Source organism: Tenebrio molitor, chromosome 6 (assembly GCF_963966145.1).
Source record: "Tenebrio molitor chromosome 6, icTenMoli1.1, whole genome shotgun sequence".
Lineage (NCBI taxonomy): Eukaryota > Metazoa > Arthropoda > Insecta > Coleoptera > Tenebrionidae > Tenebrio > Tenebrio molitor.
This window is the reverse complement of record NC_091051.1, coordinates 12,977,422-13,003,876: the sequence shown is the minus strand read 5'-3', so window position 1 is coordinate 13,003,876 and position 26,455 is coordinate 12,977,422. Positions and strand designations below refer to the sequence as shown.

Sequence of the window (26,455 nt, the reverse complement as noted above, 5' to 3'; positions counted from 1 at the left end):
TGAAAGTTTCTACTTCTGGCAGTCACTAACTTGCGAAAATTGATTCTATTATTTTTAAAATTTATGTTTAAAGTAATTAAAACGTGGAGACACAAAAATTAATTGATTGTTACTTGTAATGATAGACTACAGACTTTTTAATTCTTAATTCCGGGCTTCTACGTATATAACGGGTGTTTTTTAAAATTTGGCGTCGAAGTTGGCGTTGAAGAGTCGATTGTGAATGCATTATACGTATGTTATAACGGTGCGTTCTCAATCGACTCTCCAACGTCTTCTTCGACGCCAAATTTAAAAAAATATCCTTTATACCGCAATTGTTATTTGTTCGAATAAAATATTTTTACTAAGGTAGGTATCAAGTTAAGATTTCACAAATAATTTGGAATTTATGTTTTTTTATTGTTTTATAATTAATTTCTCAACTTCTTTCAATCGGAATGTAAAATCTTCAAGTTTACTTTAACGAAAATATATTTCTTTTAGGTAACCATTCAGTTATAATTTCACAATTTTAAGGAGCATCAAAAATATAATAGATATCAACTTGTAATAATGAAACGTTTTTTAGTTGCATATTTATTAGATCATATTGTTTTTACAGGTTGGATTATAAAGTGTAAATGTGTGTTTAGAAAAAAGAATTATTTAAATTTAAACGTTCTAGGGTTATTAGAAAATCACCAAATGCTCACGATCCCTTCCACATTCTGCCATTGCTCGACCTTTAATTCTGTAATATTGGTATCACTTTAATTTTGTTTTTGTGCCGTATTTGACAGGTTTACTTTATTTTATGAAAAACTACACATCTGTATTTAATTTCTAGTAAAAAACAAGACTTTATCAGGTAAGTAATTGAGCGAATGTGGATTAAATTTTTGTATTCTGAAATCGCCTTCAGTAAGTGTCTCCGTTAATGCAATTAGGGAACTACGTCTCTGTCGTGTATTTTTAGAATAAATATGGATGAAAATGTAACAAATCACGACAACAAAAGTGATGGCACGTCAAATACGGAAGAAAAATCCGAAGAAAATGTTAAACGGCTTAAAACAAGTGATTCAGGCATCGGAAGATCAGAAGAATCGAGTTTGTCAAGCAACACCGATCAAGAGATGGCAAGTGCAAGTACCAGCGCTGAGACCAAAAATACCTTTGGCGTTAAAACAAAAATGCCTCCTTTTGTTACATTTCGCATGTCTCCAAATACGAAAAATCGTAATTACAGAAATAGTCGTGATAATGCAGCAGATGACAGGTAACAGATATGTTATGTTATGTAAACAAATGAACTTTGCTTAATGTTGGATAATAGTGAGGAACGAGATGATCCCATGGGTGAAGAAGAAGAAACTCCTAGAGCAGAAGTGAGTCTGAGGGATGAAGAAGAAGATGATGAAAATGAGTGGGAAGACTATGAAGAAGATGAAGATGAAGAAGAAGATATTGTAGAAGATACATCAGGCGAGGACACTCGTTTGTTCTCTGACAGTCCCAGCAGTGATGATTCCACAGTAATTCTTGATGGAGATAATGAAAATGATGTTGAGGATCATCCACTTTTCAAAAAAGAGAAACCTAAACATACATGGTTTGCTGTAAATGAAATTGATAAAAGACAGTTAGGTTATAGTGCAAAATTACAAAGTCGCGAATTATTTCAACGGAGATGTTACGGTTCCCTGCATTGTGTTAAACGTTTAGAGTTAATGTATAAATTAGAGGAACATGCTGGTTGTGTAAATAGCTTAAATTTTCATCCGGATGGTACTTTGTTAGCTAGTGGGGCTGATGATTTAAAGGTGGTCATCTGGGATTGGAAAATAGGTAAAGTTTTAATGAAATACAAAACAAAACACAGGGGTAATGTATTTCAAAGCAAATTTTTGCACCTCTCTGGGGATTTACATATTGCTTCATGTGCAAGAGATGGACAGGTAATGATAACAGAATTAATGTAATACAGTTGTACATTGTTTTTTTCAAATAAGGTGCGACTTGCACAGTTGTCCAGAGAAGAAGGTGTGAAGAATGCCAGACTGTTGGGTTCTCATAAGGGACCCTGTCACAAGTTAATAGTGCTTCCAGAACAGCCTCAAATCATTCTCAGCGCAGGCGAAGATGGCGCTGTTCTCAATCATGACGTCAGAGGTCCAAAAAGCACCAAGTATAATCTGACTTTTACAAAAGAGAAAACCCTTTACCTGTTATTTAAATTCGTAGAATAGTGACGGTCAAGGAGGAATTAAAGACCATAGCTTTGTACAGTATACACGGCCATCCTTTGAAGACGCATGAATTTTGTGTTAGCGGTAGAGACTCGATTGTCAGAGTTTACGACCAAAGAAAAAGTAACAAACCGGCAGCCACTTATACACCTTTTGCTAAAGTTTTAATGCGGTATTTATCTTTTTTCTTTTAAAGAATATTTTTATTTTTAGACGAAAGGTAAAAATAGAAACTACCATGTTACTTGTGCAGTGTATAATCATAACGGGTCTGAAATTCTGGCATCATATAGTGATGCAGATGTTTATCTTTTTGATGTCAATTCTCCAGAGCCAGGGAAATTTATTCATCAGTATCAAGGGCACAGAAATGGTGCAACAATTAAAGGTGTCAACTTTTTTGGCCCAAAGTCAGAGTTTGTAGTTAGTGGTTCTGATTGTGGTCATATTTATTTTTGGGAGAGAAATACAGAAGCACTTGTTCAGTGGTTGCTTGCAGATGACAATGGAGTTGTAGGTCATTTTCATAAATAATTGTACAATTCACCGATCATTTTGATTTAGGTAAATTGTCTGGAACCTCATCCTCAGTTACCATTTATCTGTACAAGTGGATTAGATTGGGATGTTAAAGTTTGGGTACCGTCTTGTGAGGAAGAACCCACAATGGACGGATTAAGTAAAACTATCAAAAACAACATCAAGACAAAAATGAACATCTCAGATTCGTCAGAAATTAATGAAAGCCAAATGTTGTGGATGTTGTGGAGACATCTTAGGAACACCAGTCGTCTAAGAGTAACATAAAATTACGATTTTTAATCTCATAATTTTTCTTTTTTTATTTCAGGCGTCTAATATGTTTAATGTTAGAGATTTCTTGCAATCTTCTTCTCCGATCTACTCTGATTCCAACTCTTCAGGATCAGACAGCCCGAGCAACTCAGACGGTTCTGACGATGATTTTGATAGGGCACCAAACTGTAATACTTCTTAATCAACGAAAGAAATGGTTATTTCAACATTGTTTTCTAGCCTGTTAATTCATATTTATGTTAGTTACACATATATTACTTATTAAATTACCAACTTTTATTAATCAGTTTTATGAACATGTACGTGTAAAATGTTAACTAAAGTATTAACATTTTCATAAATATGTGATTTAGTTTTATGAATTTATAAATACATTTCAACTAGGAAATAAATTTGTATGATACATGTATGCTGGATTTTTAAAAAATACCAATCACCTGTGCCAAGCCGGCATAAATAGTTAATGTAAAAGCCCCAACAATTATGGTAACCATAGCTTTCACAAAAAGACCAACCCAAGGTCCTGCTAACAAAAATTTTAACAACAAATCTAGCAATAATGGCTTATATGAAGAAAAAACTAGCAAAGCTGTTACAACTGGTTTAAAGTTGTTTCTCAAGTCGTGTCTAGACCATAGCCAAATTAAAGTTGCTGTGGCTATATGTTGTACTAATGAAATATTCGATTCCAAGCACTTCTGGATATATTTCCAGTCAAATTCTGCCCCTCGAGCACCTACCCAAAGCAACAGTGCTCTAGAAAGTATTACTTCTGCAGTGGCCCAACCAATTCCTGCTGTCAACACTTTACTATGACCCTTGCCTGGAATTCCAGCAAGAACAACATAGAGTCCAACCAAATCTGCCAAGTCGACTGTTGATTTTAAAAATTCCTAGAGAAAGTGTGGTTTTTATTTTACAATTCTAATGCTCACAAAACTCACTCCCAAAATGTCACTTCCCAAATCTGAAACGTTGTCAGGGAAAAATGTAGCTAAGATTAACATTTTTGCTAGCTGCGTGAACATATAAATGCAACCGGCTTGAATACATTTCCAAAAGGCTCCATACTCTGACCTAAAAGTGGTAGAAATGTACAACTTGAAATACTGATTTCTAGCATTTACAATCCGGAATATTTATAAGTCAGGTAATAAGGAACATAAATCAATGCTACACAATTTCCAAAGTGGTATAAAGTCATAGTTTTTGAAACTTTACCGATTTAAGAACAAACTTATAGGTTATGCCGAAATAAAAACGTCATAGAATTACTTTTGACTTTTCAAAAATATTGGTAACACTGGATTTTGACATTTTGACAGAGCATGAATTAGAGGACGAACGATTTGTAAACGTTTCGTGATCGATCAATTTTGAACACATTAAGTACTTGCAATTTTATCAGAAATTATAAAACAAGATGAATACCAATAAATTTCGTCAAATGGAAGATGAAATGAACAGGTAATCACTTGAAAATACTTCTTGTAAACTTAACCTCTTCTACCGTCTATTTTAGGTTTGAAGCCGAAATTTCAGGCCAGACATTAATGAATGCTTATTCGGGAGCATTTGGATTGCCTGGATTTGGAAATATTCCTCCGCCGCCGCAACCACCGCTTCTTATACCTCATCAGGTGAAACAATCTAAAAAGTCGAATCCCCACAACGGTTATGACATATATTCACAACCAACAATATCACAGCCAGCTGTGGTATCTGCAAAACCTACTTTATACACAAATGCTGCTAAATCTGCAGCACAGTCCTCAGCAACCAACACAACCTCTCAGTCATCTGTTGACTTCATTGCACTACAGTCAGAAGTTGAAAAGAAGCTAAAAAAACTAAAAAATGAGAAAGTGAGTGCAGAATTGGCAATATCACAAGGTACTGCTTGCATTGGAGTGTTGAAACTTATTTTGTAAGTTATTTTTTTGTAGGTAAAGCAAGTAGTGCATTACAATCATTTGGACCTGATGATTATAAACGTAGGGGTAGTAAAAATCGCAAATTGACGCGCACTGCAGGAGGTCAAGTCTGGGAAGATTTGTCATTAACTGATTGGCCTGATGATGATTTTAGAATTTTTTGTGGTGATCTAGGAAATGATGTCACAGATGAACTTCTCACTAGAACATTTAATAAGTATCCTTCATTTAATCGTGCAAAGGTCATACGAGATAAACGTACAAATAAGAGTAAAGGCTATGGATTCATTAGCTTCAAGGATCCTGCAGATTTTACCAGGGCCATGAAAGAAATGAATGGTAAGTGGTATTCAATATTAATGTAAATTTTATTTTATTTAGGCTAGATCAAGCACCATGTGCATGTTTTAGTGAGTTAAGACAAAATTAAAACTACAAATATAGCTATTCCATAAAAATAATATACTTTATTCAAAAGTTGATGGAATAAATGATGAAAATATGTGATTGTCCAAACAGTATCTTCTATAGTTAATTACTGTCGCGAGCAAAAAATTCTGTTCGTCAATGTTATTTCAAAATGTCGTTAGATTGTCACAAATTAAAAAGAAATCCTGCCTGATCATGTCCATGTCAATAAAGTGTCAAATAAATGAGAAAATTACGGTTATCATGTTGGTACTACCAGAATCTAAAGTCTGCAGCGTCAGCCAATACGCGCGAATATCTCAAAGTCGACAAGTGTTTCAATTGTTTTTTGCCAACCATCATAAAATTCCCCAGAATTTTAAAAGCCTTACTTTTGATTTAAAAACAGCTCAAAAGGTGCAAAATAGAAAAAATCTTATAAAAAAACTCGTTTCATAATCGTTAGGCGTTTGTTTATTCCATTCGTCCATATTGATTTTTCAATTACGTGAGAGTTTAAAAAAAATTGTTTGCTTTGAAGTTGGTGTTTCTAAGAAAAATTACGAAATACATCAATGCATCCATTAGATAAATTCAACATTGAACTATTATTTTTTGAATAAAGTAAGCTACTCTATAAAAAATAATTAGAGGAATTTTTTTGAAGTGAATATGAATAGAATGGATACAAAAACAAATAAAAAAAAATGGGGACTATTTTGAATGGTGATGGAAAATTAGCTGTTGAATTATTGATACTCTGGAAGAGTTGTTTTATAATAAATGAATAAAAAAGAACTTTAAAAGATTGTTACAATGTTCGCATCTTGTAAAAACAATGAACAATAATTAAAGATCATACCAGGTCAGCAAGCAAACTTATGGTAAATTTGTTTGTTCTTACATCATTTTCGCGTAATCAGTTCGTGTTAATATCAATTTTTAGTTGCTCTTGTAATAAATTGAGTAGTCTTAAATATTAAAGTAATATAAAAATGATATACTTATGTACACTGGTGGCCATTAATTTGGAAACACCGGCCTAATCAAGTTTACTTACTGGATATTTCTAAATATTTGATAGCGGATATTTGGTGGCGGAAAGAAAAGACTGAGAAATGTCACAAAAATGTATTGTCAGTGTCAAATTTCTCATAAATGCCGTAAAAAGGAATGCCTAGGTAAATTTAAATTTTCGCTAAATTGATTGAAAAAATAAATTCTAAGGAAACCAATTTTTGTCAATGGTTCAAAAGGAAAAGTTATTCTCGTATAATCAAACGTATTACAAATTATGTCTCTAGTTCGACGATAAATAACTTTCTTATTGCCAATTTGCTGCATTTCTGCCTAAATCACGAACGTCTTTGAGAAATTTGACACTGCCAATACAAATTTGTGGCATTTCTCAGTCTTTTGTTTCCGCCATCAAATATGAAAATATCTCTAGTGTAAGCGTTATGTCATGAACTCATGTCACCCATGCCATCGTTGAGCGCATTCAACAGACTGTCGCAGCCGAAATTGATATGTCAATAACATTGTCAAAGTGACAAGCAATTTACAATAGAAAAATCTTGGTGTTTCCAAATTAATGGCCGCCACTGTACTATACATTTTTACCACTTATAATTTCAGCAACGGGAATTGTACCGCAATCTCTTTTTAAAAATTTAAAAATTCTGGATTTAAGGAACACATTGGTAGTTGAAATTCAAAAAGGTATATTATTATACTCATGTCATATCGTGAGGAAGTTCCTTAACATTGACACAGAACATAATAAAACAACAAAGTCAAAATGTGGAGGCGAGACGCCGGTAATTATGTTGATTAGCACTGCATTATTACTTGATCGTAATATCCGTAATAGTGTATGTACTATCGGTGGACATAAAAACCTGGGACAAACGTCACAATTGTATAAAGTCAAAAATCAGAAATATACATTGGGTAAATTTGGCTTTTTACAAACAAGGTTATAAAAATTATGACATATTGTCAGAAACACCAAGTTAAAGTTCAGTTCTTTAACGTTCTCTTCATTGACAATGATTTTATATAATAACACAATTGATCTAGCATCTCTTACGTTCAAGGAGTTAATTTTAAATACTGACAATTTTTACTTTGAGTGACAATTCAAAAGTCTGATATACAATGAGCAAATTTTGGATGTCCCAGGTTTTAATGTCCACCGATAGTACTCCGGCAAAATTGCCCTGCCGCCGGGTGGTGGAGGGAAAGTATAAAAATAAAACATTATAAAGTAGATATTGTTAGTTTGTTGCCCTTTTTGTACGTAAGATGTGCTTACGAAGGAAAAATCACAGGAAGAATAATACAATATATCGTCATTATATTGCTTAACAAAATGGAATAATATCAAATTCACTAAATTGAATCTTATCATAATATAGTCCTTCAGTTCAGTTCAATATTTGTTTACATAAATCATATTATTACTCCCCGGAGTACGAATTGAGGTAGATAATTATTATTGTTTATTTCGTTCCTTGTGTATTTAAATTTAATTTAAAATTCATTTTACAACATTAACAATCTGAAACTTTTTCCAATTGTATTTTAATGGAGGCGGATTGAAGCCTGAAGTATTTTATTTTCATTTTATAATATCTACAGTCACAAAGCATTATTTCAGATAAAGTTGTTACTTCGCATACATTTTTAATAGAATTAAAATTCCACCCCTCGAGCAAAATACCGATTAAGTAACTCGCAATGAAGCTTAGAGGATGTCGAGTTAAATGCAAACATTTTTAATAAGCGATGAAATATAATTTTAAAATTGTACCAAAATAAACTTAGTTGAAAATTTTACTTCCAGTGAATTATGTATGCGAAACATTCCCTCCGGGGAATTTTGTTAAACAAATGAGTAATAAAATCCCAGTAAGTATAATTTTAATAATTCATTACTTGTTTGTGTAAATAGTAAACACACTCAATACGGAGCAAATTTTTTAATGTTTGGTCAACGTCGCATAATTAATTTCAGTCGTTTTGGTTTTATTTTTTTTATTTACCTTTTTTTATTTTCATTTAATTCACAATGAATTGATCACATGTAAAAAATAATAAATAACACGAAACTAAACATAACAATATTAAGTTAAATCACGAGCGAACTTCAGTCGGTTGGGATGCCATTACTTTGAGAAGGAATTAAAACAAAATCACAAAGCGAACAAACTACTTCTTCCCCAGCGGTCCCCAGCCGTAAGAAACAAACAGCTGAGGGATAACCGAATGCGGTGACCTATTCAGACTTTTCTGTCTCATCGAAGTCCTCACTTGAGGCAAACTTTTGCGTTGACTTTTGGACGCGGTCTGCGGCCGGAAGTTAGTTTCCACCGTGGCAGGGGCTTTCGACGAAGAGAACGTCGGATTCATGTATAACACGCTGAAAGGCATGCCACCCGCACCCCAACCACGCGATATGAAGATGTCCTTTTTGGTTTCACGGTTGGCAAATCTTTTGATCTCGTTGCTTTTTACTCTCTGTTGGATTTTGTTACGAGAGCCCAGGGATTGTTGGTAGGGAGCACAGAAACATGACTGGCAGAGGCAGACGATGAGGATGACGTCCAGTATTACGGTTGAGTTGTACATTGTCTGGAAAGTAACGTAACAATTATTACAAATAAAAATATCGTTTAGAAGTAAACTTGCCAGTTTATCGTTGGTCGATCGATCGATTAAAAAAAATATTCAATATGAACAGTTTGACTCTGGAGTGAACAGCCTAATGCACAAAGCGCTAACTCTCTAATAAAATGATTTAAACAATCCTTCCAACATTTATATCTTTAAAAAATAATGTACAAGCAGTCACGCTAGATGGCAATCTGGTAATGGTCCATACACGTGAATTCAGAGTGAAAAATATTTCTTCGAGATGAACTCTTATCACATTGACAATTATTTTTAGTAATGAAATCTTAAAATAGAATGAGTTTGTTGTGCATTTTTTAATTGGGTGGGGTGAAATATGTCACGACTTGAGGTGCCAGCAGACGGTTCCTTTGTTTTTCGGTTTATCAATTAGTCAACACTGATATGTTTGAAAATATTTTTCGTTCAATTGAATTGTCAGAAGAAAATTGCTGAATTCCACATGTAAATAAGTTGTGACGCAAATTTTAATCTTATTTTGTATTTAATTACCGGCTGGCGCCTTAAAAAATCCGCGATCGATTAAATTTTCCCATTTCTATGCTGTGAAATGATCAAAAGGTCAGAAAGTGCAGATATTCATTGATTTTTTTTTCTGCCGCTGTTAATGTTCTTGTCATATGTTTACACCCGCCGCCCGTCTCACTTACAACATCACTTTTGTTTGAAAATGATCACACATTTTTACACAACATGTTTAATATGCGAGTGGATCTTTTTATTGGATTTTGGACGATGAACTAAAATTTTAAGTTGGACATAAACAGAAATTTTCCTAAAAGTTATTTTTGATCGTTGGTTTTATCTTAATTACGCGGTGACCTGCATTTCTTATTTTTGTTTAAAGAAGTGAATTTCCTGTCAAATGGTGCTGCTATTTGAAGTTGTAAAATATTCTATTTGTCATTTTTGAAGGGACGCATGTAAAAAAAATGTGATCAGAATTCAAAGAATTCCACCTACGTTACGGTTGATGCTGAAAATAGCAAGGAAATCAAATAATGTGAAATAGTCATTTGATAGAGTTTCGGGAGTCACTACGCCTTTTATAAAATGTTTCTGTAAATTAAGGTGTATTTATTTTGTCGTAATGTTAATTAATTTTTAATATGAAAATAAGAGATGTCTGTTCCGTTATTGGTGATAGAAAAAACATGATAAAATGGTAAACTTTAGCCGACAAGTTTTTATATTTTGTATAAATAGTAACAATCTAACAAATTTAATAGACGAGTTATGATACTAATTTGTTTTTGAGGAATACCAAGTCATTAAAACCTTACTGGTTAAGTGAGAAATTACTAAACTATGTATTTAGTAATTTATAACATTTTGTTAGCTATTGATGAAGTCTCTGAAATCTGCAGACTTTTAAAGGATCTACAGTATTGTAGATCCTTTAAAAGTAAATAAAAAGAGCCACAAACATTCTAGTAAAGTATTTTCGATTAATATAAATTTTTCTTCATAATAAGGTTGACGTAACGAAATTACATCAGATAACTCTTAAGTTTAAAGTTTAAAATTATAAAAAAAAAAAACACATTTATACAATAATTCGAATACATGTTTTTGCGTAAAGGAAATAAGTCAATTTAAAAATAGTTTTGTTTGTAGTCGTCATTGAAAAATTAAAAAAAAAACGCATATTGTTACAGAATGTTGCAAGTACATTATCGCATCAGGAGACACAACTTTCACAATGACATGACGTCATTCTATATTGACCCGTTAAGAATAAATATTTCAAAATCGCGGACTCGAAGGGCATAATTTGTAATCAAAATTGTAAAATGTCCGTTTTGTGTTCAAAATGTCTAATTACAAAAAGATATTTGCCAACATAATTTTGATCAGCTAGGCAATCGTAATGTTAATGTTATTTGTAAGTCAACAGAAATTTGAAGAATAATTAAAATATATATCACCAAAAACCGCTAATAGGTATTTGTGCAATAAGTTAGGAAACATAATTTTTTTCCATATTAGGCATGGGATTTTTTATCGAGGCGATAGCCGAGATCAAAAACATGTCGTGAGCGGAACAAATGGATTTCATGCGTATTGCACACATGCTTTTTCCTACTGGAGTTTGGAAAATAAATTAAATTTGGATATTTTTAATATTCTGTTAATTATTTTTAAATTAAAAAACGGAATCATGATTGTTCTGCTTTGTTACTCTAGAGAAACAACTGTGTTTATTAAAAAAAAAAAACAAAGTTTGCGAAGGCTCTATTAAAATGTCTGATAAAAGTGAATCGTTTGATATTAAAGAATGTGCAAAACAGAGCGAATACCTGAAAAGTAAGCGCAGGAATTTTGAACAAAGTTTTTCGTGTTAGTTTAAGCAGTCTTAAAAAAAACGTTAATAGTTGTAACTTTTGAGGTTATCTTTGACAGATTTCAAGTTACGTATCTCAGGAATCGATCAAAATTAAACTTTTAGGGCCAGTTTATAGAAAGAGAATTAAAAATTTAATTCGAATTAAATTTTAATGCGCGATTAACCCATGAATCCGAAACTTCGATTGGTTCAATCTGATCACGTGTTCAGTTAATCTCGCATTTGATTACGATTAACTTAATTTCGCTTCTATAAACAGGCCCTTAGTGTTTCACTTTGTTTAAGTCAAATTAGTATTCAAATAATGTTAGTTTTCCAAACTCCAGTAGAAAAAAATATTTTTAACTTTTATTATACCTCAGGAGGCAGCTAATATTCAAGGGCGTAGCAATGATTTTTTGCTGGGGTGGGCCAGATTTTAAACCACAGACAAATGATAGATAGATATTGCAGATGTATCTTGTTTTTAATGTGTTTTACTTTTATTCTGGGGTGGGCCAGAAGGATTCTGGGGTGGGCCGGGCCCACCTGGCCCCCCCCTTTGCTACGCCCTTGCTAATATTCTAGACCACTAAAAAACTCAAAATTACTTACGTTGACCCGGAAATTAAATTCTTGAAGAAATTTTAGGATCTTTAATGATCTTCGTGAGTTTTGAATAATTTGCTGTCTCCTGAGGGGCATTCGAGATAATAAAATGAATGTTTTAGTCTTGTAGTGTCATTTTAATGATTTGGATTTTCTGGTCTCCGTTATTGCAAAACATTGATACCTACTTTATTTACAATTCTTTTTATTTAACAAAGTCATCAGTTATTGTTTGATCTTTTTTGCGTAAATCGTGTTGTAACTCACACTATTGATTGTGAAAAGTACCAAAGTTCTCTAAACTTAATATTTTCTCGATAATTCGGTCGACGTGATCCTTGGACATTTTTCCTCTTAATTTTTTGTCTAATCAATTGTCATGACACAATAATCATGTTTATGTGTGGAAGGCTTCGCTACCTTCAAATGTAGACAAAATCAACATGTGTAAGCCATCGACATTGTAAACAGGGTGTTATTGTCAAAAACGTGTTGAAGCATATGGCAACAGTCTGAAGGTTACATTAAAAAAAGAATCACTTTCAGATATCAGTTTATAAATTGAATAATTTGAAAACATAGGTGACACAGGGCCATCTGATTACGAGAACCGAGTAAACGATTACACATTCCGAAAATCTGACGTTCGTCTTTCTGATAAAGACGGTGCAGAGATCATTGTTTTTCCTTGATAGATTGGGTTTTCGTTTGTTCCCAATTACTATAACAGACAGTTGAACTAAAAATAACTGAATTGTCTTTATCGGTCGTTGTTTAAAGTCATAAAATGACCCAATTTTTTTTTTGTAAACAAATTTGCGAATCCGAAATAGTTTCAGCTTCCTCTGTTTACGAAAAGCAGCCGTTTTAATCTCATGTCTAGAATTAATTCGTTTCGTTGTAGACTTGTTAATCGAATGATGTTGGAATCTGTAGATTGAAAATAAATTGTACGTATGTTGATGACGCGAAAAATATTAAGTAAATGGTGGCAAAACCACCGAGAAACCCCGTTTAATTATGAAGTGAACTTGAACCTAGACAGCATATTAAAATTGATTTTCTTTCTCAAGTTATTTTAATATCCCTGGAGTTTTTCATTGTTTGCAAAAATACTGCAGCTCCTTGACATTCTTGCGTTATAATTAATGCATTTTTTGTCTCTTGTAGATTATTGTTTATGCGGTCGTCTAAAAATAAATCTCTATCTATCATGTACAACAAAAACCCGTGAGTTTACTATGAGCTGTTTTTTGGGGTTAAAGAGCATACCACGAGGTCGTCGTATGAAAAATTACATGAAATTTTTTACAATTATGTAACTGAAAGCCCGATTTGTTACCGTTTAGATTACGACGTGTTAACATGAGGGGAACTACTCCCAACCTCATGTGTCCATAAAATAATTTACAGTTTGACAACATTCATCAAAGGAAATTTCGCGATAATATCGAAATTAATTAAAGCAGAGATATCTTCAAAGTTCCGCCACGTGCATGATGAGTATTTACAACTTGTAACGGAGCGATTATTAAAATTCTCAAATGATCCGTAAAATACATCGAGAAGCGGAATTTTTCATTGGCGATCTGTGGCGGCGCATCCACCATTTTCCACCTACCAGTCGGAATTGAAATCGTGGCATCTTTCAGTTAAATCAATTAATTAGAAAGATTTTACGTTCGCTAACATGTAGTGTTCATTTATTCGAACTCTGCGACCTGGAAAAGTGAAAGAGGTTTATGTTCACTTTGAAGTAGTACTCCCAATTGAAATGTTTTTGCAAACGTGTGCCGCTAATTAATGAGTGTTAAAATAAATTAATGAAGTAAATTCGCTTTGAACGTTCATCTGAATGGTGTGTCCATTTGAAACGGGATTTGTAAAGACAAAATTCCTTTTACTCACGGACAAAACTTTCATATTAAAGTTGCTTTACACGGACTCTAATTGAATTTTAATAAACGAATGATGTTACTTTTTTTAAGAATTGACAGCAAAATGTATGTTTTATTTATTTTTATGTGAGGGAAATATACTTCCAACAGAATATTGAATTGGTAGAGCCCGCTGGAATATTTCGGTGGCGCAATGAATTCTGAACAGTTACGTTTCGTGCTGATTTGATTGCTACCCAGTACCTAATCGAAAAACGTAACAAATATTGGTGATTTGAATAAACTGGCAGCGAAATTTGTCCTGTTACAAATGCGTTTTGTACACTCTGTTGAGTGTAGACCCTCATGATTTTATTATTTCTAAATATAATCGTAGGAACTGTTTTTGTTTACATTTTAACAAATATTTGTAGTAGTAGGAAGAAGAGTGACGTATTGTTTTTAAAAATTTAATTCCATAAATGAATCATTGACAGCGGTAGACTTTGAGTTTAGATTTAATTCTGCGACGCTTCCTTATCACTGCATTGGAACACCACAATAATTACCTACGTCGTCTAGATTTACAGACGTATATGATCAAATTCACATGTCTCACAATTGTAAATGATTTTCTGCTAGAAAAAATGGAGAGGACTAGTGTTCACTTCGATGTCCACGAAACGTAATTTCTAATTTGTAACTTGAACCGTATCATTTTGCGGATAAATTGACCATGAAATGTATTGATATTGGAAATTTCTATGAAGGCATTGAGATTGATTAAAAACATCTTGAGGAACGCGTTTAATTAGTTTTAATTATAGTGGTACAGTTCGAGACACGGAATTTCGGGCATCACTGTCAATATACTGTCAAAAAATGTGAAATAGGCTATTAAATTATTAACCTCAATTTTACCGTTTGCGACGATTTTGATTGAATGCGATTGATGTGAACAGAAAATAAATTTCAAAATTTGAATTTTGAATGTCGTGTTGACAATAAAGAGTGATTTACATCGCAATTTTTTGAAGTGACAGAAAAATTATGCCCGAAATTCCGTGTCCCTAACTGTACTCTTACATAGCAATACGATAAAATTTTAAATCCTTAGTATAAATGATTGTAGTCCAAGTAGGCGTAAAAAATGAATGTAAAATTTATGGTTGCCGCTCCGTATAAAAAACATCAAAATGATGAATAAGTGAGTAAAGTACGACCGCAAACCCCAATAAAAGTAATCCCGATCAAATCTTGAAAATGGTTACTGGAGGTGAAGTTCTTTGTAAGGGTCGAAGGCCATGCCCATGTTATGAAATTTTTGCCGCCTTCATGTGAACTGTCAATTTTTGTCGCTGTCACTGTCATTTTTTAGGTGAAAAGTGCGCTGATGAGAATTTTATTTATTTTTTTAAATTAACGATTGAATCCTAAAATGTTGCGTTATTTAGCAACCAATTCTAAAAATATTCAGTTGTTTTGCACCCAATTTAACTCCTGTGTGTGAACGATGTGTACTCAATTATTTACCTCATTTTGATGTTTTTTATACGGAGCGGCAACCCTAAATTTTACATTCAGTTTTTACGCCTACTTGAACTACAATCATTTAGAATAACCTTGTATAAATAAAGGGTCATTATAAATTATTGTCCCATCGCAGTTGTCGTTGAAAACCCACACAAATTTTGAATGTGCCGCTAACCTCGCAACGTTAGACAAACTAGTAGACAGATTTCCACTACCACAGGTAGCGCCACCTATCGGCCATATTAGTCTCACTCATGTTATGAGGCTTGCCGCACATTCAACTACGTTACCAACGCCTACTGCGATGGGACAATAATTTATAATGACTTGTAGATAATAAAGTATTGTAAAAGGGAAAACTTGCAATCAGACCATCACATAATTCAGATAGTGTAATGCACAAGTTCCTGATATACTTTTTTAATTACGAAGTACTGTCGCTAACAAAAAATTCTGGTCGTCAATGTCATTTCAAAATTTGGTTAGATTGTCACAAATTAAAAATTTTCCCCTGCCTGATTATGCCCACGTCGACAAAGTGTCAAAAACTTTAATAATTAATGTCATACAACATGATGATAGGTTATGATATTTACGATCGTTTTACAATGGAGCATTTTCCATTGCGTCAAAACATGATTTTGACGACCAGTTTTTTTTGCTCGCGACAGTACATATTGTGTTTACATATGTATTTTATTTTATTTTTTTCAAATCTAAAAATTTCATTTTCAGTTATGTATTTGTAAAGTTAAAAAAATATTTTTAGCTTACGGATTGCAACTTTTTAAAGGTGGCATTTATAATGAATAAAATGTTATGCAAATGAATTACGAATTGAGTTCACAAAAAATCTATTTAATTTATAATTTATTGACGAGTTTTAAATGTATAAAATAAGAACTGCTTTTTGTTATGAAAAGAAAGTAGTTAGCAATATATTTCGTTAGAGTGGTAGTTTAGTTTATTGCAAAAATGTTTGCGGTAAGGGGAAGTATTTCGAAGAATAGTGTGATGTATAAAATAGTGGGCAATGATAATAACCCCTCAACTTTAGGAGATAACACGTAAAACGGATTAGTGGGTGAAACGACTCACCTGTTGCGTTAACTGGAAGAGCGGTCACGTCTCGGCACATGGGAGAGCAACAGAGGAAATGACGCGCGGCGTCCCGGCGCTCCACAAACGGCAGACTGCCGCAAGTGGCGCATCCCGTATCCACCGTAATAAAATTCCCTCGAGCATTTCTTTCAAGTCTTCACGTTCCACTTTCGAACGAAACACTCGGCCGAATATTGAATGAAAAGTAATATGTTTTTCAATTTTGTTTCGTTCACTGTCGGTCGAATGTGCACAAATAAATCAAATTTCACGAACGAGATTAAAAAGTTTATTTTTTCAGGTCGATATGTAGGCAGCAGACCAATCAAATTGCGAAAAAGTACGTGGAGGAATAGATGTATTGATGTCGTCAAGAAGAAGGAAAAGGAAAAAGCCGCCTTAGTAAGTATGCTAACGTCGGGATCAGGAAGGTAAATTGACATTCATTCGGAAGTGGAATAAACCTACGGCCGATGTATTTATTTCTGTAAAATTCATTTCTCATGTATATAATAAGAATGTATTAATTAAATAAAGTATGTGTCAGTTTATAAATTTATGGGAGTATTGGCTAGTAGTTCCTCCGTGGCATCCCCCTTTTCGGTGACCGGCGACGTTAAATGCTGTTCTTCTTCGGCCTCCCCTTTGCCGGCGGCACCTGCGTGATCCAAACCTTCCAAGTATCCGAGAATGTCCACGAGACTCTGCTGCGAATCCACGATCGGCAGGTCCAGCGGTTCAGGTGGCAGGAGCTCCTCGTTGTAAAGAGTTACAGATCTCGCTCTCCACAAAGGCACGATTCCTCGGGGATTTCCGCGATACTCGGGACCTGTGAATGCGATTTTACAGATGCACCCGATGCTGCATTTTCTCTATCGAAACTAATTCCGTCGGCCGATCCAATTTGGACTTAAAGCAATTGCTTTCGGTGGCTTTGACGCATCTAATAAATTTTTATTAGCACGGATATTCGCTTACTTTCTAGATTCGTGTCGTCAAGAGCGAGCTTATCCGCGCCTACGTAATCAAACGCCGGGTTTCTTAAGTTCACGTAAAAACCATGTTGCATGAACTTTTTTTCGAAAACAAAGCATCCCGGCCCTTTCGGGAGGTTCCTGTCGAACTTTCCGTGGTATTTGTAGCAGCCGTAGTCGAGGATTCCGGGCCCTTCCATCCTGCCGTCCTTCCAATTCCCTAATAGGCCAAATTATACAGAAGTGTTTGGGCGTTAAAAGCCTGTTACCGGTGTGCACCACATTGACTGATTTATGTATGTAGGTGCCGTAACCGTGCCGAAATCCTTTGTACCAGCCACCTTCATAAGTGTCTCCGTTGGCATAATAATAGATCCCTTTGCCCTGTTTCAAATCTCGTTTCCACTCGCCTACGTATCTAGTGCCGTCAGGGTAAATAAATTCCCCGGTTCCGTATTTTAAACCTGAAAGACGAGGCTTTTACATTAAAATAATTTCGATCCGGGGACGGAGTAGCCGCAGATAAATTAGATCACCATTTTTCCAGTCTCCGTCATATCTAGCCCCGTTTTTAAAGACGTACAGCCCTTTGCCGTGGCGCTTTCCGTGCATGTAAGAGCCTTCGTAAATGTCTCCGTTTGGCAGTATCGCTCTGCCAAATCCGTGCCTGTCCAATTGATCGTCTCTACCTCCTTCATATTTCTGCAAAGAAAAATGTTTCACTTTAGCTAATTTATCAAGTGATAAAGTACTCCGTAAGGATAGGGCTCCGGGCCTTCTCCAGCATCCTCGGGTTTTACATCGCTTTCTTCTTCATCCGTTGACATTTTTAATCAATTTTAGTAATTAACGCCAACGCAACGATCTCTTGATTAGTATTAACGGCTTCCTAGATTCATTATACGTTCTACCTGCTTCTTTCGGACCGATATAATAATCTCACTCCACAAATACGGGCCAAGTTCAACAAACATCGAACGAGTTAATTAAAAATAAATAAATAATGGTCGACTGCACACTTAAATTAGTATTTGAAGTCTCCATAATAAGAGTTAATTAAATTAACCTTTTCGTGCCGTCATCGATTCAGTTACGAATGAGCGTATAGAGAGAGGTATTACTTTCCTGAAACTTTGCAAATCGGGAATTTTAGACGGTGGGAAGCTCTGAACGCTATGTATCTACTGTTACATCATTTAAATAGAATTTCTGATGAAATTCGTGGAAGAATTTTGGTTCAGAGTGCTGACATGAATTGATTATCAACATCTAAGAATTGTATCGTATAAGAGATTCTAGATCTAACGTGTTCACTTCAACTATGTAGGTACTTCTAAATTGGGAACAGGTGAGAAAGTCAATTCTATTTAACAAATTTATTTAAGAATAAAATCTGCACAACAAGGAACATATAAAGCAGTCTCAGTAAAAATGATCTATTTACAAAAGATATTTGGTTTCGATACAATAAAAGTGTCTATCACAAATATGTAAATTCTATACATCGTAAAATATCCACGCCAAAGGATATCTGATGACGAAAGCTAATAGACTGCAAAGGACCTGGATGCACAATAAGATTATCGTCAACCTAGCTTCGTGAAGGGGCCCAAAATACAACAAAACCAAATTAATTAACGTTAAATTGTTGGTTGTGACGTAGTCGTCTTTCTCGTGCCACTGAATCAATCTAAAAACTCTGAAGAGATTTATAATGATTTTGCCTAATATGTTTAATTCAGAATAACGGAATTTGGTTGTACTTATCTCTAATTTGTCAGTTTTTGAATTAAATTTTGGCAATCGATGCCTGGGACACGGAATGAAATGGAAGAGCTGTGGAAAAGAGTACAAAAAATTAAACACTTGCGGTATGAAGAATAAAAGTGCTGTTTTACTGAAATGGCCCAGAATTCCAACTACTGCGAAAGTCATACCCGAGAAATAACAGAAAGTATCACCCACGAAAACCTTGGATGGATACCTGGAACAGAATTTAAAATTTCAATTATTTAGGTTGGTTCTGCTGGACGTCGTTGCCAACCGAAAATTGACATTGACGTGCGAACTGCGAATTGTCAAATTTCAAATTGGGCGGTGGTCCAATTTATTTAATGAATTTTAAAATAGAACTATTCGGTGGTCAATGATACAATTATGAGATTTATAATTAGTGCACCGAAGACACTCCACCGAAATATCACTGTTGCCGATAGCAATACGCAAGTAGTTAATCAAGTGAGGTTATGTAGGTAAAAGTTTTAAATGAATAAAATTCATAGAAATTACAAGAGATTATCCATATGGATATTACTCTTCACACAGATATTACTGATAATGTCCTACTTTTATCTAAAAGTTGACAACGTCGCTTTGAAAAGTGAAAAAATCTCATTTGTGAATTCTCCACAAGAAGAACAAATAAAACTTACATATCATACGTCAGATAGTAGAATATTTTTGAAGAGTATTAATAGTCGTACCAAGTTTATCGATTTTAACTCGAGTTTATGTTACACCAACGGTACTGATTTGGTCTCGATGAAACGTTCGAAACAATTTAACTGGCAGTGCAATTGTCTTCCCGGCTGGCACGGAAAAGATTGTGGACAACCTGAGGTGATTTGGAGGGCACTTTTAACGTATCGAAAACCCCTCAAAATCACCGGGCCGAGAACATTCGAGAGACGCATCATTTACGTATTTTCGGTGGATAAATTCAGTGAGACTATAGCTGAAATCCGAATCAACGAACTAGGGAGTATCGTGGATTTATTTATTTTATACGAAGATAAAAGATCTGACTTTCTACAGCATAAACTAAACAACAATTTTGCCAAACAGTATCACGATAAAATTCTGTATCTCAAGACGAATAACATTGATAATGCCTTGCATCTTGTTAAGAATTTAAGAGACGACGATATAATCTTAAACAGTAATGGAAATGAAATCCCCAATAAGTTTGCAATAAATTTTTTGAAGTACTACAACAAGTGGCCGGAACCAATTCGTTTTCGACTGCGATGGTCCGTCTACGGATTTTTTTGGGTTCATCCCAGCAAAACCATAATAACTGGAGGTGCTTGCTCAGTGTCGTATCTGAGGGGAGTTTTCAATAATAGAATTAAATTACTCAATGATAATAAAACACTGTCAAATCCTCTGTACAAAGGCATCATATTGGGAGATCTTAATCATTATGGCGGATGGTACTGTGAATATTGCTACGACATCGCACAAATCCTCGAATTGTTAGCTACAAAATTCCACAATGCAATTAACTTGGAGAAGATGCACCAGAAGAAAATTGACAATGCTTTTTTGGAAGATTTGATTGAAAACGGACTTTACATAGATGGCAAGACTGAACTTCTTCGCACTCATCGCTACCGTGACAGTTACTTTGCACCGTACTACGTAATGGAAAATAACTGGAACTATGATTTTCTGCTGATAAACCTATATTCTAAGATCGACTATTACGAAGGATGATCGAAATGGAGTAGTATACGCGAAGGGAACATAAGACTGAATCTGATTTGCCGAACATCCCTATTAAGAATACCACAATCAACCACAAGCAGTTACTCCGGCCTAGTACGTCACACAAGTGACAAATTTGCAGAGAGGTCCTCCTAATGTTAAGCTGTGATAACTTGTAAATTACATTTGCCCATGTTATATCGATTAGTAATATGATAACTTTTTATCATGTAATAAATAATTGAAATCTTGATAGTTTTTTCTTTTCATAAAACTTACCAATTGTGTTTGAGCAGAGCCAAAGTGGTTCCAATGTAGGGTAACATAAAATACAAGCTGAACTGGTGAGCTTTCCATAAATTTCCTGATAGTTCAATCATATTAAACACCATTATTGATAGTGCAATAATTACACTTTGTCCAACTTCCAGTCCATTAATCCCAGCCAGTATGTTGATGGCATTTGTGCAGAAAACAGCCAACATACCCATGTAAATGTAATATAAAATGCCGACTTTTACGGAAAACCCAAATATTTCCCGCAACGGCTTTGGAACTATGATAACGGTGGAGTTAAAATTTACGTAATAAACCATCAGCAGCGGCAACGAAGCTATGGTAGGCAAGAGCAATTTATGGCGCCAACGTAGGTCCAAAACGTCATCAGCAAACCCCAACAGTAACATACAACAGATTGATAGTAACGCTGCTATTAATTCTACGAACTAAAATTGTCATTTAGAGACTGTCACGATCGTACTAACATCCCAAATTACCTCGTCGTGAGGAAAACTAGCTTCGTCGAAAAAACTGCTTCCAAAAGGTACAGGAATGAATAAGAACATTGTTATCAAAAACGTACATCCTGTTACGACACCAAGAGATTCAGGCCTGCAGAAAATAATTAATAATTCGTAAATATCGGCGGCGATAAATGAAACATAACCTACACTTTCTCACTTGTAGTTTTACTCATGTCGATTCCGAAGAGATTGGCTTTTATAAACATATCCCTAAGTTTAGGAATTAAACGTACCGTCACCACATACGCCACTGTAGACATAAACGCGCTAATTATTATTGGAATCATCATTTTCCAATTCTTGTCGAGATTCATGTCAACCTCTACCGCCATTTTTTAAAACTTTTGACATTAATCAAATCTGACAGCTCAAACATGCATTTTGACAACTGTCAGCTAATGGCGTGTTTTTTAATTCTGCACTGAATTTGGCTGTTTTTAATGGTTTAAAAAACTCTTCCCCGCTGTTATCTCCATTTTATGTCTCTACTTTGATGTAGAAAAACTTGGAGAGTTTTTTTTATCGTTGGTATTATAAAATTTTGTGGTTGTGTTTTTATTGTAATTTTCGGTAGTTTTTGTGAAACCGTAAGTAAATTAATGATACATTTAGATTATAGACCATGTAATGAATGTCTAGATGAACGAAGAAGAAGAAAGAGTGCCGACCATTCGTACGAGTGCTGCGACGAAAATTCGTGTAGCTCCAGAGTATTATTTGCAGCATGCCCATCAGGAAGCTGCAAATGGCAATAATGTCAAAGCCATCCAGAACTACATTTACTACATGGATAATTTAACAAACATGAACGACATGAAGGTTTTAGACCTAGTTAGTTTAACAAAGTTAATTTTAAATATGAGCAGTAGTATCATCGAACCCACAGCTGCTGAGGAAGATGAAATTATGAAATGTTACACTGCAGTAATTAATAATTTCCCTGAAAATGTCATATTACGCAACGCATTTGGCGTTTATTTTTTCGGCCAAGGCGAATACACAGTCTCAGCGGCATTTCTTGAAGTAGCTGCCAAGCTGGGTTATTTACCAGCTGAAAAAAATTATATGCATGTGATGTGGCATTTAATTCCGCGGTGGCATTTTCGCATGTTGAATGATCGCAAAAGAAATGAATCGTACAGAGATGCGATTCGCAAAGCGGTCAAATCAGGTTTTAAAAACGTGTGCGATATTGGCACAGGTTGTGGCCTTTTGAGTCTAATAGCGGCAAGTCTTAAAGGAGCGGAAGTGACTGCTATTGAGGAAAATAAGTTCTTGTTTAATATCGCGCAAACAATATTCGAAAAGAACAAAGCAAAAGTAAATCTCATCCATTCTAATTCAACTCAGTTGACGTCGTTATCTACTCCTTGTAATTTAATTGTAACCGAAATATTCGATGCCGCGCTGTTCGGAGAAAATTGCTTAAGAACCATAAAACACGCACTCGATACGTTCGTGAGTGAAGAAAAATTTAAAATAATTCCTGCGAGCGCTAAAGTCTACGTGACGGCGTTCAGAAGTCCAGAAATGATGAGGAAAGCGAGGTACACTGAACAACTAAAAGAGTTGGGTCTGGAGGATGTGTGTCTGATAGAGATAGCACCTGAACCCTACGACGCGGAATACTTGAAAAATAAAAACCTCCAATATGTCTCTGAAACCAAACCGTTTTTAACTGTGAATTTTTCCGATAAAAAACAGTTGGATGAGTTGCTGACTCCGGACAACGATGCCGTCGATGAAGTCGAGTTGATCTGCACCGAGGACGGTGCGGTACACGCGTTAGCGATTTGGTTTGATCTCAGTTTAGATGAAGACATTACGATATCGACGAACCCGTTTAACTCTGACGTCGAATGTTGGGAACAGGGAGTTTACCATTTGACTCATCCCATCCAAGTTAAGAAAGACGAGGTTCTAAAGATCAAACCCAGAGTGGTGGAGGGACAAATCACGTTTACAGTCGTAGGTCACAACGATTCGTGTCCCAAGTGTTTCGAGGTCAGCACGGAAGTAATATCATTCCTGAATGACGTCAAGTTGGTCGAAACTATTACCAAAGCTGTTGAGAGTTATGACAATTGTGATTTGAGAATAGTAGACTTTAACGTCTTCCCGTTGTTTGGGCTTCTGATGGCTAAAAAGGGCGCCACAGTCTACCACGTCTACAAAGACGAGTGCGATCTGAACTTGTACAAGTATTTGATGGAAGTCAACCAGCTGTCCAATTATAAAATGATTTTTATCCACGAAAGAGCCATGGAGAGCTACATGGTATATTTAGAACCACCAGATGTCGTTTACACGGATGTGGTAAAGACTGATGGGTCCTGGAATAAGATGGAATTATCGATAGAGAGTGAATCAAAACTGGACTGTGTAGTAGTACCAAAAAAGATTTTCCTCAAAGCACAGTTCATTAGTTCTAAGTATTTAGATGTTTGCAATAGAGTTGATGATAGCAAGGCTTTAAATTTTAAAATCGCTGCGTATTTAAATGAGTTTTCGGTAAGACAATCGTTTTAGCGTAACACCTGATCATAACATTTTTGCATTTCAGGGTACTGAGCACCCGAATATTGAACATCTTGAGTGTGAGAAATATTCAACAATAGTTACTTTTGATGTCAGTGACGCGGATGTGTTTGATTTGCATATGGAGACAGTTATTAGTGAAGATGGTATCTGCAATGCGATTCTTTACTGGTTCGACTTTCAATTTACCGATGATGATAGCATCACGTTTAGTACATTAGACAGTTATCACTATGATAAAACTTGCACACTCTTGCAAAAGCCAAAGGCTGTGAAAAAAGGAGATAAAATAATGATCCACGTGTTGAGGTATGATGGTCATTTGAAAGTTTATTGTGATGAAAATAATTTATTGTGATGTCATGTTATTTCTAATGCAATTTTTATTCATTAATGTTAGTAAAATTAGTCTTTTGTAGTACCAACGTTTTTTAAAGCTAATTAAATTATCTTTACTTCACCATGCATTTGAAATTGGTGGTCAATTGTTATTACTTGAATTTGTAAAACAATTTTTATAGATGTCAGTCACAAATATTTAATAGTGCATAGCAGAGGTACGATTTTAATTCAACCGAGTTGGTGAATTCGTAACAAATAAAAATATCTGAGATTTGCAGATATTTTTATTCGTTTTTTGTCTAGATTGTTTGATAACTAAAAGCAAAGAAAAAGTGGTGATTATAAATTTATTACATAGATGTGAGGTAATATCTGATACTATGTATTTGAAAAAACAAATTGGTTAATGAGGTAAAGGTTTGCTGGATGAGGAATTTAGTAGATAACGTCATCAAAAAACTCCATTCCCATATTTTTATTAAAAATGTATACGTTTAAGACAAGAAAAAATCATAAAAAAATACTTCTGTTTAAATATTTGATTTTAATCCTCACATTTCCCAAGTCCTCCCACAATTAATTTACTTCCACCGTTTCATAATTTTGCCTTTTTCATTAACAAAAACTTTGTTACATATGGAGCCACAATTTCTGGTTCGTTATTGTGCACGTCATGATGCCCGTCGACATTTTTTATCATAATGTTTTTATATTTCTTTAAAAATTTCGTAATAGGCTTCATGTACATTTGTTGAAGTTCTGAGTCGCGACCCAAAACCATCAGCACTGGACACGTGACCGGAAATTTTTTCAGCGTCTCTAAGATGTATCGAAAATCGTGAAGCGGGTTGATAAACTGTTTCATTCTCAGATCCACTGTAAACACGTACTTGCCGTCGCCGACAGACGCGATACCCCTCTGCAGCAGAGTTTCAGCAGCCTCTGGGGAAATGTATCCATTGAATCTTTGGTCTTGTAATTTCTGCAGTGCCTCAGCGTATGTGTACGTCGGTCTGTTGTTTGTTTTAGTTTTTTCATCAAGTGATATGCAAAAGTCGAATTTGTCTCTGAGATTTTGTTTGAATTGTCCTGTGTGCACTGGGAAGATGTGAATAGTGTCAAACATGATCAGTTTTTCAACATACTCGGGGTACAGCTGGGCAAAGAGAAATCCAATTTGGCCTCCGTAGCTATGTCCTATTACTATATATTTTTCTCTTTTGAAGTGTTGCATTATCATTTTGTATACGATGATGTTGTTGAGTGTGTAGGCAGGGAAAAATGGGGGGAAATGGCTCGATCTTCCGTGACCTGGTAGATCGATACAAACGTAGCAAAACGACTTTGGGAGATGCGGAATTAATCTGTCAAAGGAACCGGCATTATCCATAATCCCGTGGAACACCAAAACGATGGGGTCGTTTAAGTTGCCCCATACTTTCGCTGAAAAATTAAAGTAAACATAACCTCACTTATTCGACTTCCAATTAAACTTATCGTAACATTGCTGTGAATGAATTATCTCATGATTAAAGCACGGTAATGTTGCTACCTTTACCTGCTATGTGACCCCAGGGAACAATGATTTTAATTTCATCAATATTCATCATTATTGTATAAATACTACAATACTTGCTAATTCATTCTACACTTTATACTTTTTCTCCTATCAATAAAAATTATGTTATTCATTGTGGATTACTATTACTTCATATGTCACGATAATGGCGTTAATCAGCACTTAAAAGAAAGAGTACAAACTGCAAAGTTTAGTTTTACGT

At 34.8% G+C, this 26,455-nt stretch overlaps 8 protein-coding genes across 10 annotated transcripts; 4 read left to right on the top strand and 4 right to left on the bottom strand.

Moving 5' to 3' along the window:
• Positions 1–697: 697 nt before the first annotated feature.
• On the top strand, positions 698–3,456 carry LOC138133504 (DDB1- and CUL4-associated factor 8). Of its 3 annotated transcripts, none has more exons than XM_069051448.1 (8): positions 698–850; positions 959–1,261; positions 1,319–1,940; positions 1,995–2,170; positions 2,227–2,392; positions 2,445–2,744; positions 2,796–3,029; positions 3,082–3,456. In XM_069051448.1, the coding sequence occupies exons 2-8, from the start codon at positions 966–968 to the stop codon at positions 3,226–3,228; spliced, it is 1,941 nt and encodes a 646-aa protein (XP_068907549.1). In that variant the 5' UTR covers positions 698–850; positions 959–965; the 3' UTR covers positions 3,229–3,456. The 3 variants fall into 3 exon arrangements, with proteins under 3 accessions (XP_068907549.1, XP_068907550.1, XP_068907551.1); XM_069051449.1 differs by having other exon boundaries at positions 745–903; XM_069051450.1 differs by lacking the exon at positions 698–850 and having other exon boundaries at positions 930–1,261.
• On the bottom strand, positions 3,302–4,350 carry LOC138133511 (BOS complex subunit TMEM147). Its single transcript, XM_069051458.1, has 3 exons — positions 4,175–4,350; positions 3,992–4,124; positions 3,302–3,940 (listed from the first exon to the last, which is right to left on the bottom strand). Exons 1-3 carry the CDS (start codon positions 4,249–4,251, stop codon positions 3,467–3,469), a joined length of 684 nt encoding a protein of 227 aa, XP_068907559.1. The 5' UTR covers positions 4,252–4,350; the 3' UTR covers positions 3,302–3,466.
• Position 4,351: 1 nt separating this feature from the next.
• LOC138133510 (RNA-binding protein 42) lies at positions 4,352–17,088 on the top strand. The gene is made up of 4 exons (XM_069051457.1): positions 4,352–4,514; positions 4,570–4,940; positions 4,994–5,320; positions 16,833–17,088. The coding sequence occupies exons 1-4, from the start codon at positions 4,471–4,473 to the stop codon at positions 16,964–16,966; spliced, it is 876 nt and encodes a 291-aa protein (XP_068907558.1). The 5' UTR covers positions 4,352–4,470; the 3' UTR covers positions 16,967–17,088.
• On the bottom strand, positions 16,982–18,591 carry Rsph1 (Radial spoke head protein 1). The gene is made up of 5 exons (XM_069051455.1): positions 18,258–18,591; positions 18,042–18,207; positions 17,775–17,969; positions 17,510–17,725; positions 16,982–17,360 (listed from the first exon to the last, which is right to left on the bottom strand). The coding sequence occupies exons 1-5, from the start codon at positions 18,330–18,332 to the stop codon at positions 17,080–17,082; spliced, it is 933 nt and encodes a 310-aa protein (XP_068907556.1). The 5' UTR covers positions 18,333–18,591; the 3' UTR covers positions 16,982–17,079.
• A 275-nt stretch (positions 18,592–18,866) lies between these two features.
• On the bottom strand, positions 18,867–22,126 carry Alg7 (Alg7 dolichyl-phosphate N-acetylglucosaminephosphotransferase). Its single transcript, XM_069051452.1, has 4 exons — positions 21,942–22,126; positions 21,768–21,882; positions 21,271–21,716; positions 18,867–19,489 (listed from the first exon to the last, which is right to left on the bottom strand). Exons 1-4 carry the CDS (start codon positions 22,124–22,126, stop codon positions 19,003–19,005), a joined length of 1,233 nt encoding a protein of 410 aa, XP_068907553.1. The 3' UTR covers positions 18,867–19,002.
• Mgat3 (beta-1,4-mannosyl-glycoprotein 4-beta-N-acetylglucosaminyltransferase) lies at positions 19,555–21,242 on the top strand. Its single transcript, XM_069051453.1, has one exon. The coding sequence runs from the start codon at positions 19,771–19,773 to the stop codon at positions 20,998–21,000; it is 1,230 nt and encodes a 409-aa protein (XP_068907554.1). The 5' UTR covers positions 19,555–19,770; the 3' UTR covers positions 21,001–21,242.
• Positions 22,127–22,241: 115 nt separating the features above from the next.
• Positions 22,242–24,951, top strand: LOC138133503 (protein arginine N-methyltransferase 9-like). Its single transcript, XM_069051447.1, has 3 exons — positions 22,242–22,381; positions 22,434–24,305; positions 24,358–24,951. The coding sequence occupies exons 2-3, from the start codon at positions 22,434–22,436 to the stop codon at positions 24,688–24,690; spliced, it is 2,205 nt and encodes a 734-aa protein (XP_068907548.1). The 5' UTR covers positions 22,242–22,381; the 3' UTR covers positions 24,691–24,951.
• Positions 24,952–25,134: 183 nt separating this feature from the next.
• LOC138133509 (serine hydrolase-like protein 2) lies at positions 25,135–26,340 on the bottom strand. Its single transcript, XM_069051456.1, has 2 exons — positions 26,233–26,340; positions 25,135–26,117 (listed from the first exon to the last, which is right to left on the bottom strand). Exons 1-2 carry the CDS (start codon positions 26,282–26,284, stop codon positions 25,270–25,272), a joined length of 900 nt encoding a protein of 299 aa, XP_068907557.1. The 5' UTR covers positions 26,285–26,340; the 3' UTR covers positions 25,135–25,269.
• Between the last annotated feature and the right edge of the window lie 115 nt (positions 26,341–26,455).